Source organism: Echinops telfairi, unplaced genomic scaffold (genome assembly GCF_000313985.2).
Source record: "Echinops telfairi isolate 266 unplaced genomic scaffold, ASM31398v2 ScPeMD7_7468;HRSCAF=8506_0, whole genome shotgun sequence".
Lineage (NCBI taxonomy): Eukaryota > Metazoa > Chordata > Mammalia > Afrosoricida > Tenrecidae > Echinops > Echinops telfairi.
The window spans coordinates 30,100,123-30,117,769 of record NW_022111369.1 but is presented as its reverse complement, the minus strand read 5'-3'; the positions used below and the strand labels follow the sequence as shown (position 1 = coordinate 30,117,769).

At 42.8% G+C, this 17,647-nt stretch overlaps 1 protein-coding gene across 1 annotated transcript in view; it reads right to left on the bottom strand.

Moving 5' to 3' along the window:
• The window catches only part of ABCG2 (ATP binding cassette subfamily G member 2 (Junior blood group)), a 66,895-nt gene that overhangs the window by 28,869 nt on the left and 20,379 nt on the right, over nucleotides 1-17,647 (bottom strand). The window contains exons 3-6 of the mRNA XM_045284333.1: nucleotides 13,756-13,965; nucleotides 2,799-2,858; nucleotides 2,023-2,137; nucleotides 58-210 (exon numbers count right to left, since the gene is read on the bottom strand). Of these exons, the coding sequence (XP_045140268.1) occupies nucleotides 58-210; nucleotides 2,023-2,137; nucleotides 2,799-2,858; nucleotides 13,756-13,965 (538 nt within the window). The remainder of the gene's footprint in view (nucleotides 1-57; nucleotides 211-2,022; nucleotides 2,138-2,798; nucleotides 2,859-13,755; nucleotides 13,966-17,647) is intronic.

The following is a 17,647-nucleotide window of genomic DNA, read 5'->3' as shown; positions in this document are numbered from 1 at the left end:
ATGCCCACATTTGAAGCCCTCCTTGCGGCTACAACACTCCGCTGTTGTCTGCGTTACCTTGGAATCCGCCACTTTGCTCAATCCCAACTCTTGAATGATCATGTTAATCCGCTCGTTTTTTTCATGATTCCTCATAGTTGTTGGAAGCCGAAGAGCTGCTGAGAACTGTAAGTTTTCTCTCACCGTCAATGTTCCCATCACGACATCATCCTTGAGGCAAAATGGTGCATTAAAAACAGACCTTTCTTGTAAATGATGTATCATTTCCCTCATTAAACTCACTCATAAGCTCATGCCATCAGCTCTGCTCCGACTCATCGCAACACCAGGAACAGAGTAGAAGCGGCCCTTTGGGTTTCTAGAAGGGCTTGCAAAGCTTCACGGGGACAGGCAGCCTCATCTTTCTCCCTCGGAGAGATCGGTGAGTTCCAACCACTGACCCGATGGTTAGCAGCCCAGTGTGTAACCTGCCACGGCACCGGTCTCCTCTTTCATTAGTACGTGAAATTCAATCCACAAAAATAACATCCTAGTTATTGATGAACTCTGTATTCCACAAATTACAGTGACTCCCCATGCAGCTGCCAAGGCTGACAGAATACCCTTCTCCGCCTCTCTGTACAGTAACATAGAACACGGGCAGTTAGAATTGCTATGAGCAGACATTTCAAGATGCCTTTAGACGCGTCCTTGCTAAAACACTTTCCTAAGAAGGGCAGGAAAGGACCGAGGTAAAGGTAGCACATAAAAGCCCAATAGTAACATCTTTTGGAAATGATATGCTAACTAGAATGGATATCATTTTCCTTACAATGGTCATTGTCCGATTCTCCCCGCCTTTTCATTTAACCCTAACCTGAGTCTGCTGAGACATTGGGAAGGGCTGGTGGCAAGAAAGGGGCTCTGGTAGTGTAGCGGTTATTCCTTGGGCTGCGTTCTGCATGGCCGGCAGCTTAAAAGCACCAGAAGCACCACGGGACAAAGACTGGGCTTCCTATTCCCACAAACACTCTCGAAAACTCAGAGAGCATCACAGTGAGTCAGAATGGACTCGGGGGAAGGAAGCTTGGTTCAGGCTGGTGTAAGAATGCTGTTCCCATGAGCATGTGATGCAATGAATCAGAAACACAATGAACTGTATGTTTGCCAAGGCCCTTGGCTAGATAGTGAGTGATAGTCCATTCATGCGGCCCTTCCAGCCATAATTCCTTATGGGATGTACTCTAACTCTGGACATCATGCCTGTGGCTATGACCCCATTTACAGGATTAAGATGTGGTGAAGTCTTGCCCTTTGTAGAGGGTCTGAACCCAGTCACACCCTTCATTTCCTTGGTGGCTTCTTTAAGGCCACTTTACTAGAGGGTGTGACTTAAGATGCCAGTCTCTGTTTTCCTTGGGGGTAGGATTAGCTAAAAGACAAGCCACACCTCCATCAAGCCAATCCTCAGACTCTAAGAGCCATCTGGGACACAGAAAGATCCCAAAGCCATTTGGGAGAGCATGCCCCAGATCTCTGTCTAACATGGCTGAGGCTGAAACCAGACGCACCAGAGACGGTGGCACAGAGGCTCAGAGGAACAGTGGCAAGACTATGGGCCTTCTCATCTGGCCCAAGACTATGGAACGGTGGCACCGAAGGCAGGAGTTGGCTTGCTGGCCTATGGAGGCAAAGTCTAAAAGAGACTGAGGGCTGGAGAGACACGTGGCTGCTGGCCGGGGAGAGGTGTTTCTGGGGACCAAAGACTGTATCTTGACGGCTTGTTGATCTAGACTTGTGGAGACCCATTAACTTCCATCATAACCCCCCTTAATTGTGAGTATCGTCTGTGAGTGCTGTGCGGCCCCTTGCAACGAATGATCAAACCCACCAGTAGAGTAGTAGAGGGTGTGATTTCAGAATAGGTAAAGAAGGATGGATCGCAGAGGCATGTCTGAAGCCTGACAGAGGTCAGAGGTGGTCCTAATTCTGCTCATCGCAGGTGGTAAGAGAAATGGAAAGTACAAACCCACTCATGCTTACCTGCACCACATAACCTGAAGTGCATTTGAAATTAGAAGGCCGACGTGCGCCATTTATCAAAACATCTCCAGACAATCCATGTGGATCTTTCCTTGCCGCCAAGATGTCTAACAACCTATAAAAGGACATGCATGCAATTTGTTTTTTTCTCCAATTAAGGCTACATGTCCCAGCAAGTCTTTATCCACATTCTGCTTCAAGTTAGAACATTAATGGGTCAAGAAGGTCTTATTTAAGAGAAACTATAGGTCATTTTAAATTCTCACCCACCTATTTATACTATACATTGTGACAAAGTCCCAAAACATACAAGCAAACACTGTTGGCTGACCAGTGCAGATACGCCAAAGGAAGTTTACACATAGGCCTGCCTGATGCTTGACCTTGGCACACCAGCAAGAACAACTTGCTCTTTCATCCAAGATTCATGCTTTCATTTATACTAAGGTGCTCCGTCTTCCTGCTTTTCATTTTATACCCTTCCTCACACTTCCCATTATCTCAAATCACGCCAGCAGCTGTATGACCATCTCAGTGCCATGTCTGCTTGGCAAGGCTTACCGAGAAGATGACTTTGTCCTTGACCCAGCCTAACACAACTGCATGTTCCCAGTGGCACACAGAACCACTATGAACAAGCAGCAAATGCTCAGCAAATACCTGCTCTCAGAAAAGTAACTTTCCATTTAAATAGAAAGAATTTATTTTTAACTGCTTTTTAAAAAGGACACTAAAATGTCCAAGAGGAAACAATGTATATGCTCTGTTCTACTCACGAAGATTTGCCTCCACCTGTGGGTCCCAGGATGGCATTGAGGCCGGGTTTCATGATCCCACTGTAAATAAATAAACAAAACAAAAGTGATGCGCTGCCCCATGGTACAATGCATCCCACTCCTTGAAGCTATGCATTTCATACCCACAGTAAAGGTTACTGAAATCACAGACAGAAACCCAGCTCTGAGAGACGTTTTAGAATTGACCAAAGGTCTAGTATGCAAAAGATGTTAATCACTAGTCAGAATCTATAACAAAAACAGTCCAGGTTCCTCTATATTTCTTTTATGAAGAAACCACTGCTTGTTTTGTTTTTTAATGACAAATCCTATTTTCAAGATTCTTTGAACAAAGTAACTGGTTCCATTGAAGCAACGCTGTCATGGCTACTTAACACCATGTAAAGTGTGTAACAGGTTCTGGATAATATTTGATGACAAAGTTCGATGATAATCTTCAAATCACCTCAGTGGTTACCTAGGTAAATTGGTCAAAAGGAGATATGATATGCCAACAAATGTTTAGAATCCTCAGTAATGGCAGGTGCACTGCTAAAAATCTCATCAGACCAAAATTCAATACAGCTTAACTGGAAATGCAATGGCTTGCCACTGAAAATTCGTATTCCTCAGTGGAGGCTGAGTTTCAGTACAGCATCCTCCAGAAGCGCCACTTAAGAAGTCAAATGGGAGCAGGGAGGGAGGGGGAAAATAAGGAGTTGATCCAAGGGCTCAAGTAGAAAGCAAATGTTTTGAGAATGCTGAGGACAACAAATATACAAATGTGTTTGACACACAATGGAGGTATGGATTGTGCTAAGAGTTGTACGAGCCCCCAATAAAATGATTCAAAAAACCCCCCGGAAAGGATGTACCTAGTGTTGCAAGGAGCACCTGGGGTCTTAAAGTCTACACGCATCCATCTAAGGTCCAACATTGGCCTTGAAAAGTGATGCAAATCAGAAGACGTAGAAAAAACGAGTCTCATGGACCACAAACACATCAGTATCCACAATCCTGAGACCAGACGAACTAGTGGTGCTTGGCTACCACTCCCGCCTGCTTTGCAAAGGGTCACGTGAGAAGGTCCTGGATCAGTGGAAGGGAATGGAGCAACAAATCTTAAAGCCACGAGAGAACAGAACCCCCGAGACTATGCCTCTTAGCCCCCTTTTAGGTCTGGAACTGAACCCAGCCGTGCTAGAATAACCAATCATTTTAGATCAAAAAGGTAACATTTGCCAAGGACTGAATTCGGTGGTTTAGGGAAGGAGGAGGAATCAACCTGGGAAACATAGGGAAGAAGTGGAATAAGTGGTAGCGCACTGAGAGGATTGCCATGCAGGAGTTGATGCGAAATACTTATGATGGTTGAAAGTAAAGCTGACGATCTGTTCTCTGAACCTTCATTCACTCACAACAGTTTTTTTATTGACATTTTAAAAGTACCGATGTTAAAAAAGTGAGCAAAATGATGCATTGCATTTGTCACATCTGATGTAAAAGACTCCTTCAATGAGTTAGAGAACAAACACGTCACTTGCAGCACTAAGCACTCAAGACGGGGCATTTTCAATGACCTCACATGCATGCAACAGCTGGCGATGAATAAGGAAGAATGAAGCAAATCTGTGTATTTGAATGGTGGTCTCGGTGAAAAATATTGGGTATCGGACTGTCCAAAAGACAACAAAACCTGTCTGGCACGAATGACAGCTCGTGCATTCCTTAGGATGCAGGCACTTTGTCTTACAGATCTGGACATGTATCAGAAGAGACCAGGCCCTGGAGAAGGATATCATTCCTGGTAGAGGGTGAGTGAAAAAGCGGAAGACCCTCAGTGGGTTGCAGTGGGTGCAAACGTAGCAGCCTTGTGAGGATGACCAGGAGAAGGTAGTGTTTTGTTGTACATAGTATCACTATGAGCTGAGATGGAGTTAAAGGCATTCAACAACACATATATGTGAGGGGGCTTCAAAGAGTCTGTGGGCAAATGCAACTCTCCTTCAATTCCACTTTTCCACAAAACAGTTGCCATTGAGTTGATTTTAATTCATGGCGACTCAGTGAATGTTAAAACAGTGTTTTCAGTGGCTAAGTTTTCAGAAGTACGGTAGATCGCCAAACCTTTCTTCCAAGGTGTCTCTGAATGAATTTGGATCTCCAAACCATTTGCACTTCCTTTCACATACTGGGACATGTTATCGGGAGAGACCAGTCCCTGGAGAAGAGCATCGTGCTAGGGAATGTGGAGGGGCAGTGAAAAAGAGCAATATCTTTGACAAGCTGGATTGACACAGTGGCTACATCAATGGGCTCCAACGTAAGAACAGCTGTGAGGGCAGCACAGCACCAGGTAGTGCTTTCTTCTGCTGTACACAAGGTCACTCTGAGTCGGCACAGACTGGAAGACACCTAACACCAAGGATGGCTCCATACAGGCAGAGTGGGCGGTCACCGATGGTGTTAAGGGAACCAAAGTGAAACTGACCACGGCTCCAAAGTGGAGCTCTCCTTTGTGACGACTTGTCACGTTGATGTCGTCCAGGAACACTGGGGTCTCAGTTACCAAGGAAGCCCAACTCAGGGGCCTCTAGCAGTCTTCTTCGTCTTAGAATGCTCATGTTCAATTTTAGGTTAATCATCTAGTATTTCCTGGTCATTGTTTGAAAAGTAAGTACTTTTAAATCCAGGAAAAGTTTTCAGATAATGAAATGCTAATGCATGATGAGCTAATTGCTGGTCAACTTAAAAGCAGTTAGTTATTAGGAAGCGATTTAGTAAGATGATGCATCAGGAACAATAGATAAACATAACATGATAGCATTCCTTTTGTATCTGCAAGAAGAAGTCACTGGAAGAATAAGATTTTTCTGTTGTACAACTTGCTCCTGGTTTACCCAACTCGTGTATGTTTGCCCAGGGTTTCCGGGAGAGGGATTAAGGTAGCCAAGGAAAAGGTGTATTACATTCCAACACCCAGAGCCATTTTTTTTTCAATTGTGACAGCTCAAAAAAATTGTTCCTAGAAGAGAGGGCCTATTTCATCTCTGTACCATTTTTTAAAGGTTAAACTTAAGTAGATGGTTGCTTTTTCAAGTACACCAAATGGTAGATGCTAAAGTGCTCCTGGCAGTATGTACTGGGATATAGTCACTTTGTGAAATTTACATTCCCTTAGACCAGTGGTTCTCAACTTTCCTAATGCCACAACCCTTTAGTACAGTTCCTCATGTTGTAGTGACCCCCCCAACCATAAAATTATTTTCATTGATACACTACTTCATAATTGTAATTTTCCTACTGTTATGAATCAGGTGACCCCTGTGAAAGGGTCATTTTATCCCTAAAGGGGTCACAACCCATAGGTTGAGAACCGCTGCCGTAGACAATCATAGAATTGATTTTATGGTGAATGGTGTCTGAAAACGAAGTCGTAGAACTTCCATTTAGAACACACTATTAAGAGTTGGAACCGACTTGATCACACCTACCAACAATATTTTTATTGTAGACCAGAATCATCGCAACAATATTTTTATTGTGGACCAGAATCATACCGAAAAACAAGTTCCAAAGAGGGCTTGGGCTGACCCCAAGGTTCTGCCAGTACTAAGTTAGGCCTCCACATCATCCCGCCTGGATAACTCATCAGCCCTACCTTTAGTTCTCCGCTCTCAGATCCCTTTGACTTACCACTCCAACTCGTGTGTTCAGGATTAAGCTCAAACTATTTATCTTCTTCTTCGGTCTTACAGTCACCACTGCTTAAGCTTCTTCCCACCTTCCTACACTCAAGAAATAAAACCAGAATGCTCCTGCGCTGGGGCAACCTCGTTAGGCGTACGTGGGCCACATCATCAGGAAAGTGAAACACCTAGAGAAGGACTTCCTGTTGGCAAGGGGCAGGTGACCCCAAAGGAAAAGCTCAGTCAGGTGGCCTGACCCAGAGCCGCAACTACAGGCTGGAGCCAAGTGAACCCGTCATCCACGTGACAGTTTTGGTTCTTTAATACTTTAAAGGAATCTTTTGTAACAGATTTGTCCAATGCAATACGGCCTTAATTTCTTGACTCCATGGGCATTGATTGTGGACCCAAGTAAAATGAAATCCTCACGTCAGTGTTTTCTCTATTGATCCTGGTGCTGCTTATCAATCCATTCATGAGGACTTTTAAGTTGAAGTGTAATCCACTGTGACGGCTGTAGTTTTTGATCTTCATAGGTAAGTGCTTCCAATCCTCATCCCTTTGAGCAAGCAAAGATAAGTTATCTGCTTATTGGCTGTTTATGAATCTTCCTTCACTCCTGATGCCACATTCTTTTTCATGCAGTACAGCTTCTCAGATTATTTGCTCAGCATACAGATTGAATAATTATGATGAACATGTTCCCTGATTTTAAACCATTCAGAATTCCCTTGCCCCGTCCAAATAACTGCCTCTTGGTCTATGTGCAGGTTCTCCATGAGCACAATTAAGTGTTCTGAAATTTCCATTCTTCACAATGCTATCCATAATTTGTTATGAAACATACAGTTTTCATAGTCAATAATAAAACAGATAAAAAAACATCTTTCTTGTATTCTCTTCTTCCAGTCAAGATCCATCTGAGATTAGTAATGCCACTCCTTATTCTAAGACATTCTTCCTTGGACATGGGATAGTATTAAGAACCAAACCAAAAGAAGTACAAAGTTCTATCAACCACAAGGTTTGCTCTAGTTCAAGGTTCAATAACTATGGCTGACCCTCCGCTTTCATAGACAGAATTTTACTGGCACACAGTAATGCTCATTCTATTACTCTTACCAATGCCTTCTTTCGTGATAAAACAGCAGAGTTCGGTAGTTGCAAGGGACTGTGTAATAGCTAATAAAGCTGAAAAATAAGAAAGTTTGTTGACCCTTATTCTGATGGATGGCCAACAGTACTTTATTCTCCACCTCACCCTCCACCCGTCTACCATATCACTAAAAACACCCTCCACCCTGATTTACTGCTTTACAGCATGTGTGGATACACAGGTTTCTCTTACTATACTGCAGGGCTTTGATAAGAATGTTTTTTTTTTAATTTATTTTTTTACCACCCTACTCAAAGCATGCTATACAGTGGTGTACTCTGTGTAGGCCAATGAATATATACGTGGACCTCCGAAATGAAACTAAGCTGAAGGACTCATGTCATAGCTATTACACAGGGTAAATAAAGGTCGAGCACTTGACCTTGCTTTGTGTATGGACAAGAAATTCTAATGCTTTTCACATCACTTATATCATCACATTCCTTCCCTTACACACACACACACACACACACACACACACCCCTCTATCCTCATGTTCCTGGTCCCTCAAGTAAGGGTTTGGGCCTCTATAGTATCTTCTAATCGCATCATCACAGGAGACAGTACAAAGTCAGTACTCTGTTTATCAGAATCTCCCATCAGATATGTTTCTGAAAGCAGATAGCCTATCTGTATGTATGACTAGTCTCTTAGCCAAAGCCAAGAACCTCTCAGGCATTCAAAAATGGTTGATTAAATACATCTCTACTTTTGAAATATACCTATAAAGGGGAATGACTTCTACAGAAGAAAGCAAATGACAAGAGTAAGAAAAAGTGACTTAAGATAGGCGCAGGCTGTCTGGAAAGAAGGCCCTGAGCTCTGGGCACAGTAATTGAAACACTCAGCTGTAGCACCAGAAGGCTGGCAGCCGGAGCCCACCAGCCACTTCACGGGCTGCTTCTGGACCAGCCTCGCTCTGAAAGCTGTGTGGGCAGCTCTACCTGCCCTGCAGTGCTGCCGTGACTAGACAACGACTTGACAGCAATGCGTGTGCTTTGAGGGCAATATGGGAAGAAAGCTTAATCACATTCTATACTTGTTATTTCATGTTCGAAGAACACGTTGCGAATTCCCACGAGGCTTTCCCTTCCCCTCACTTCTCTTCTTAGTACAAAGGAGGAGACACGGCAACTGCCAACACTCAACCTCACAGAGGGCTAAGGCGGATGGCAGGAGGACACAGCTGTCAGGAGGGTGGGGACCGGGTTAGGCCTGGGTGACCACAGAAACACAACCAGCGACACGCATAGATGGATTAGAGCTTCCTATCAAGAAGTAATTATATATCAAGGAAGCATAGCAGCCCAGTCCAACTCAAGTCCAGCACGAGTCCCTAAGGCCCTCTTCAGACTCACTCAGCACACGCCATGACGCAGAACGCAGGAAGATCGCAGCCCTGTGAGTGCAAAGTCATGTGGATCTAAGGTTAGTCGAAACATGACAGGGTTTCAGCAGCTCCCAAAGTGGCCAACAGTGAGAGTAGGCCCCAGGGCTCCCGTTTACAGGAAGGCCACACCCTCAGGACACAGCATTAGATGGTGACCTGATTAACAGGCCGGACTCCACTGCTTAGCCAGGAGTATCTAGCGGAGTTAAGGCATCTGACTACCACGAGATGACTTAGTTTAGGAAATAAAACTACTACTGCTTAAAGAGAATGGAAGTGAGGCTGTTCACTTTGTGAAAAGGTACTTACAAACATAGAAGGTAGAAAGAAGCCAAGGTATTCGATTGGAACTAGATGTATTGATGAGAATTCATGGATAAACATGGTGGTATAACTGTATGTGATTATGCACATGTGTGTGCATATATAAATCACATAGAGTCTAACTCATAAGGATGCTACAGCAGAACTCTCCATAGGTTGTAATATTTAGGGAAGCGGGCTGCCACATCTTTTTCCATGGACAAGATGGGGTGGTTCAACCTGTTGACATTTCATGAACACTTTAACAACTCAACCAGCATATCCATACATGTGAAAGGCTTACAGAAAATGCATGGAAAATGGAATGAAAAGATCACAGATTTTTTCCATGTAAATCGCATGCCTCTGTCTGTCTAAGAAGACTTAGAAGTAAGACATCCCAGTAGTTAGGAGCATCCTGAACACTTAGCTCTTAGTTTGTAAATAACCATGATTCACTAAAACAGATGGAATGATTCCTGGCTGAGACACAGTAATAAGTACACAGAGAATCAGGAACATTTTGTTTCAGGAACTACACAAGAAATGATGTGACAGGTCAAAAGAAGATAGCTTTAAAAACCCCACACTTTGGGAGAGGTCACACTGACCAAAAAAGGAAACCGTATGAGAATCAAAGATCGCATTGCACTATAAATCGGAACCTATACAGACATAAATAAGTGAATGAAGAAATAATGAATAAAGCTTGATTCTTTTAGCAGAATATAAAATAATAATATACAAAAGTTAAATATGCATTGCCAAATAGGTTCCAGGTCAGACATGCAAGAATTAATTCCAAACAAAGTATGTTTAACCTTGTCTCTTCGATCAGTGGAAGATGGCTGGTTGCAGGCACGTTCTCTTAGTAATAGACTTGTCTTAGTCCTGCTTAGGGTGTCTTCAAAGGGAGGGTCCAATTGAAACAATAATTTCTAAGGGTATCTGTTGGGCCCTTCAAATTCAAGACACAGGGTTCAGATGAAAAGGTTATGGAGACTGCTTGGGGGAAGCATAGGGGGTACTCTGGATTGACTTTCTCAAAGTACCCAAGACAATCATGGAGCCTTATTAGGAAGAAGTTTTAAAAAAAATTAAAACTCATTTAGATGAGAGAAAGGCCAGGAAAGGAGCACTAAGGATTTTTGGTTTCAAATGCATCTGCTCATTTTCAAGGCCAACAAAGCTCTCCAACACAAAATGTCCTTGGGAAGCTTCAACCCCTTCCACCCTTACAGCCCAATCTTGCCCCTTTTGACTTTTTTTGTTGCGCAAACTCAAAGATGAGAGGAGGAAACAGCTGGGGGGTGGGGAGTGTGTTAGGCCACAGAGGAGTCATCACATAGTCACAATGTGAGTGCTCAAAGGACTGATGTTTTGGTGTGGCCCAGAATTCTTTGGGAGAAAGGTCAGCAAGATGGAAAAAACCACCTGCAGAACTTTATAGGCCTGGTTGAAGGATATGTCAAGAAACAACAGCTTTACATTTTCATAGTCCTGTTTAATAAAGGTTTCTATGATTTGACAGCTTTTTAACTTACCCTCATAAGTAGAAGGGCAAAGTTAAAAAAAAGCCACCACTTAGCAACTGCCCTAGGGGTACTGATCCAGGCAGGCATCATTAGCGTTTGCTAAAGCTGGTAGGTGGCCCTTCAGGGAGGAACAGGACTTTGTCATTGCGATAGGTAGGTTTATTGTGCCAACCTGGCTGATAAACCCATGTGGGCTTATGTAATAAGGTTGTAGTTTAATGGAAGAGCAAAGAGATAAATGGTTCGGGCGAGCCTAGCCTTTCTGTCTCTTGCTCTCTGATGGTCAGACAGGTGTGTAGCTGCTGCCTTCACTAGTTCTCTGCCTCAGCTTGCAAGGTCACTTCCTGCCAAGATGTCATTGCGTATGTTTTGTGAGTTTGAGGAGGACTTTGTAGATCAGTGTCGGACACATGGGCTAATGTTGGACTTATGGGCTTAGACTGAACTGGGGCGGGGGGGCGGAGCGGGCACAGCAGCTTTCTAGGAATGTGGTTTGTAAGGCAGGTTTGCTGTTTGGTTCTTACAACTAGAAGTCAGCAAGGGCACCCATGTTCGCCATTCTTTTAACTGTGGAACATGTGAAAGGACTGCACGTTCTTTCTGTGTTTTTGCATGGCGAGGAATGCTCCCAAAGAGCAATTCATCTCCTGCTGAGCTGCGTACCAGTCAGCCACAAAATGGGTTGCCAAGGTGTATGCAGGTGGCATTTGCAAAACCTGAGCTCGGTCAATACAGCCCCTTCACAGTTTACATCTAATCAAGGCTGCTTGATACCTCTCAGCATCAAACCTGAAGAAGTGAGCCGTGTTTCTTTGCTTTTCACAGAAGCATCTGTCACCTTTCAAAGAGCAGTTTTATCTAGACTAGGTCTGTATAAACCGTTTACGAAGTTTGCATTCTTCTGGTTGACCACGGGAAATAGGAATCGCAGAACAAGTGAATTTCTGCCCAGACCAAAGTCGCGCTCTGCACAACTCTGGACGTCCTCAATCCACTCCAGCCTCAGGTCTTTTCTCCCCCACCTACATCCAGAAAGAAAGGATCCCTTCCTTTGTCGTTTGCAGGCCCTTGGGAGAAGTGACTCGCTATTAACAGGAAAGACCCCATTCCTATACAATTGAAAAAGCAGGAAACTTGAGAAACTAGAGGATGCTTGGCTGTCTAAAGCAAGCAAGTACCTTCTTCAAGAAACAAATGGAACACAACCCATAGAGCATGTGGCCCGAGCAGGTAGTGGTTCATACTCCAGCCCTGGCACAGGGAAAATAATCGGGTTCAGTGTTCTAGAAATCAGAAAAACATGAACAACCCTAATAGCTATCATCTGTGAAAAAATAAAATTACCTATACCTAGTAGGTCCTGTGGACACTGCTTGTTTTCCTCCCGACTCTACAGAAAAAATAAAATTACCTATACCTAGTAGGTCCTATGGACACTGCTTGTTTTCCTCCCGACTCTACAGCCAATGCAGCCAAAACCAGATGGCGAACTAGTTACTGGATACAGAGAATGAAAATCAGCTGTTGTTGTTAGGTGCCATCAAACAGGGTCCAACTCACAGCGACCCGGTGTACAACAGAACACAACGAAAGGTCCTATGTCATCCTCACAATTGTTCCCACAAGATGCTGTGCCCACTGTTAGAGAAACCCTATCAAATATATTTAAATGTGCTGGATTGAATCATACAGCGCAACTGAAGCTACACTCTGTATTATATTTAAACAGCTTCAGCCTTTCTATATTATGGGGGTATACTAAGTAAGTTACTCTAAGTTACAACCAATACAAACAAGCCATTCATTTTAAACAAATCTGTTAGAAAACCAAAGGTTTTTACCTCATATTGTCCTATCAACCTCCTCTTCCTTGTAGAAAGCATAGGATATACAGATTGTAAGTAACTAAACGCTCATAAAGCACCATAGCAGCTCTCCTGTTTCACAGGTAAGAAAAGGGGAGGCTCAATAGATTACAACTCTGTCACCATAATAAAAAAAACACTGAACCAGGCAGCCAAGTCTCTTTGCACTGAAAACCAGGTTTACCCTGGAAAAACAAAAGGGCATATTGATTGTTCGGGAATAAAACTGGTGAGAAGACACGCAAGCAACAAAAGCTGGTCTCTATTTGCTTGAAAGATCAGAAGAAGTCCGAGGGTCAGAAATCAATGAGGGGAATAAAGTGAGTCCAGTGGCGGCCTTTGCCATGAGACCGTAATAACTAGATGATGCACCATGGTCATTACTGAACATTCAGAGCAAGATAGAAGAATATGGAATTGTTTTTAAAAAAGGAAAAGGAGGGAAAGAATTTCAAATTCTCAGAAAGTCCAGTCTATCTGGAACCAATAAGGTCAGATGAACCACTAAAATTATTGCCTTGATCGGAAACTATCCCCGGCATCATCTTGAAACCAGAGACTTTATTACCTAGGAAGGAAGAGCCCTTTGCATTAAGCATCACGCTTTCAACCGCTATCTCGATGCGTTCGGACAGGCAAAGCAACAGGTCCATAAGAACCTTGAGATGGGGGGAGGCAGTGAGTGTATGCTAATGCGAGGGAACTGGTTTGGAAAATGGTGTCCAGAAAGGCGCTACACCTTGAAGAATGTAACCGATAGCCCTGCATTACAGGTGCAGAAACTGCTGCGGTGGGGCATGATTGGTGTGTATTTTCACCAACTAAATACACTAACCATATACCTGTCGTGTGATTCTGCCACTTCATTCCTGTTTTAGCCAAAAGAACATAAAGCCATTTGCCTGTAGGCCCCTGCAAAGACTTGTCAAACACAGAGTAGCTTTATTTGTAACAAGCAGAGCCTGTGAAGTGTATAATATGTCAGCAAAGCTGTTTTGGAGGAAAGTTGGTGCACATACTTGATATCCTTCAGGATTTCTTTCTCCACCACTTTGCGAGCGCATACAAAGCCGCTCTTCACTTTCACGCGGTAGCATATGTTGTGAAAACTCAGCACAGCGCCCCCAGGGCACGCCTTGCAGGCTGTCCCCAGTTGGCCGTTGGTGGTTGGTGACATTGGAACAGAAACGGAGACGGTAAAGGTATCCATCTGGAGAGTTCCCGCCTTTCTGCAGGAAGCAAAAAAAGGAAGCAGCAGCAGTAAGTTAATAGTTCAGATAAAGAGACTATAAGCGCGAGATCGTAATATACGTAAAACAAGTCCATTTTAAACTTCTAGGCAATAAATCTCTCTATTTCCTGTCAACAACCCATCTCACTTGACTAGACACTCTTAGAAACTATATTAGAAAGGTGGACACAATTGTGAGTACATACATTCCAATTATAGATTGATTAAAAACTTTAAATGCAGTTACTTGTCGAACTCCAATAAGATGTCAGATAAATACGTCAAGTACAGTTAAATGTCCATTATTGAATAACATTAAAGTTATGACCTTAATAAGCAAGTAGAAAGAGTGTGAAAGCTATTCAAAGCTCATTAAGCAAGGAAAATATGGGTGGAAGTGAAATGTACCTAGCTTGGGAAGCCTACTAAGTAATGACTAAAACTCAGTAAGGCGCACTGGTGGCACGCTAACCACCAGGTTAGTGGTTCAAAGCCATGAGCTGCTCTGCAGGAGAAATATTAGGCTGCCTGCTCCCATAAAGACTTGCCGTCTCAGAAACCCTATAGAGCAGTTCTATTCTATCCTATAGGGTCACTATGAGTCAGAATTGACTCAGCAGCCATTTTTTTAAAACTCACCATCACCTCCTCTACACACACACACACACACACACACACACACACATTTAATTATGGTGTCTATGACATAAAATCTAAACTTACTGCCATTGAGTTGATTGGACTCACAGTGTCCCTGTAGGACAGGATAGGATTCCCTCATCTTTCTCCTGTTCATGACAAAAGTACTATAAAAAAGGATTTAGCCAGGACACGAGAAACTTCTTTGGAATCTATATCAGGCCTTACATCTCTGGTATGTGCTGTGAGCAGAGGTGGTATCCGGTTGGTTTGGACCAGTTTGGCAGAACAGATTCTTATTTTTTTGTTGAGTTGGGCGAACCAGTTCTTCAATAGCATGTGTAATCAGGATTCTCTCTAAGGTGGATGACTGGGAAGCCACCCCATGTGAACATACAAATGTATATTTCTTACTCTTTTTTTAATGCTCATCTGTGCCACAGCGTATTCTATGCATCTGCAGTAATGTTTATAGCCCTGTCCATTGTTATAAAAAGTAGATGGAATGATGCTTATTATATTAATTTATTCATTTAATTAAACTTGTTATATTCCCTTGTTTTGGTTACTTCAGTAAACAAACATAGTGCATAGAGAAAAAGTGTCAAACAACCAAAGGGTGACACGCTTTCATTTGTCTCAACTTTGTGTTTTGCCCCAACCCCCCACAAGATATTATGAGTGAACTCTGCAATTTCTGAAAGTGCTCAAAGAGCTAAAGATATTGTCAGAACAATTCCTCTAAGTTCAGCAGAAGCAGAAAGGGGTTTTTGAAAGATGAACATAATATGTTCTATCAAACACAAGACTATTGCCTAATTGGCTTTCCTGTAAAGGAATGGGATCCTATGCCAACAGTGCAAAGATGATTAAGGATAAATCACAAAACCTATGATGCCCACATAAAAACGAAGATTGCAAGGGAGGATGCCAATCAAGAAGCAATATGGAAATATCTTATCAGTTTTGTTGTTTTGGATCAGGTATTATTTAATATTTTAAAGCTCTTTCTTATAACATCACCTGGTTTGTGTACTTCTTTTATTGTTCTTATGTAACTACTAACTGTATGAAATAATAAACGACCTTTTGTAACATCTTTTTTTATACTTATAATGGTCTTTAGGGCAGTGAGCCGGTTAAAATTCTTGAATCTCACCACTGGCTTTAAGTATCCATAAATAAGGTAGAATAGAGCAAACAGGGGCAAAGCATGAAACCTTAGTAGCCATAACCCAATACCCTGAAGTCATAAGTCACTACGTTAAGGGGCTTAGGACCGCAGTCTCAAGGGACAGCTCATTCAAGTGGCATGGCTTAGCTCACAGAGAAACTGCCCAACAGCGTCCTGTGGTTAATGGTGATTAGGGTCTTAAAAAGGAGTGAGTGAGCAACCATCTGAGGTGTAATTATTGGTCTCTCTTTCCAGTCAAAGCAAAGAGGAGTAAGGAAAATTAAAGATATGTAGGAACAAGCAGTCCAAAGGACTAATGGATTGTGCAAACTTCAGCCTTTTGGCCCTGTGACCAAAAAATTAGATGTGCCTGGCTACCAGTATTAAATCAACCCCTCTGAAAAGGATCGCAGTGGAAGATCCTGGATAGAGTGGGAGGAAACTGTGGGGTAAAACTCAAGAGCATAAACAACCAGGTTTACTTGTCTGAGAGAACTGGGGGGGTGGGGGGAGCCCCTGATGCCTTTTCTGTCAAACAATAGGCAAGCTTATAAATTAAACAGGAGCACTATCACTCAATATTGTTCATCTTGCTCGTGAATAAAACTATGAATCACTGGGAGCTTTCGACCTGGAATTAAGATAAGAAGGCTGGTAGAGATAGGGAAGGACAAATGGATATGGCACGGAAGCCCAGGAGAAGGCAGGCAGAGTGCTGTTGTTGCTTTGTGGAGATTGCAATCAATATCTCAAAACATAATGTGTGTGAATTGTTACCAGGAAAGCCAATTTGTGCTATAAACCTCCACTCATATCACAATGAAAAGTTTTGAAAATAAGTTTAAAAAATCATCCTCTTAGCGTTACAAAAGAAAAGAACATATTCTGGCGATAAAGTGATACCTCCGTTATCAAACTCAATTCCTCCCAAATTTGTGTCCCAACAGCGAAACATTTCAAGAATTGAACATACTTTTCCCATAAGAAATCATGGAAAACCAAATACCTGGTTCTGAGGCCCCAGAATTACACTTAAGAATTCACTATGGAGGCTTTTGGCCCTCTCACAAATCATCATCTCGGATACACTCTCACTACAGTGAGTTGTTTCTGATTTCTCCAAACTAAGAGTAACTTTTCAACCTCTTTGTGGGTCTGGCTTTTTTCATGGTTGACAACTTTACACCTGTTGCTACATTACACACTTTAATCATTTTTTTCCCCCAAAATGTTGATAATGTAGACTTAGCCAATTATTCAACCATCAAATCAGACAAGTGGCAACTGGATTATTAATTCACAATGCGTTCTTTAAACTCTATTGTGGGCCTCATAGTTTTCCTCTTAGCTTCACTGCTGGTATCACTAACTTTTGAGGAGCCATGGTTATGATATTTTACGCAAAGAAAGTACAAACAAAAAGAAAGGCAAAGTGAGGAACGTCTCAGTGCACCAACACAAGCCCCCCCGCGCGCGCGGTGTCGGAGTGAGAGAGCAGCAGTCAGACTGAAGCGTCATCCCGTTGTGTCCATGGAGGGAGGCGGTTCATGACTCACTGTCCGCCCGGCCAGCTTTCTTCGAGCAAAGTTAGGAACACTGAGCAGATTTTTTTGAACTTTGCTGCTCAAGTAGTGGAAGGTTCGAGTTGGGAGCTGTTGGACAACCGAGGTATCACTGTATCTACATTTAAAAAAAAATAAAGCACTAAACATAATTCCACCAAAGATGGTTGGGATGACATGTTTTCTTAATGAGTGAGCACAGTTCAATTCAAGGAAGATTAATAATTAAGTGTCAGCTGGTACAGATAGGAACTAGAAATCCAGGGAATCCAGGGAGGATGATCCCTTCAGGACCAGTGGTGTGA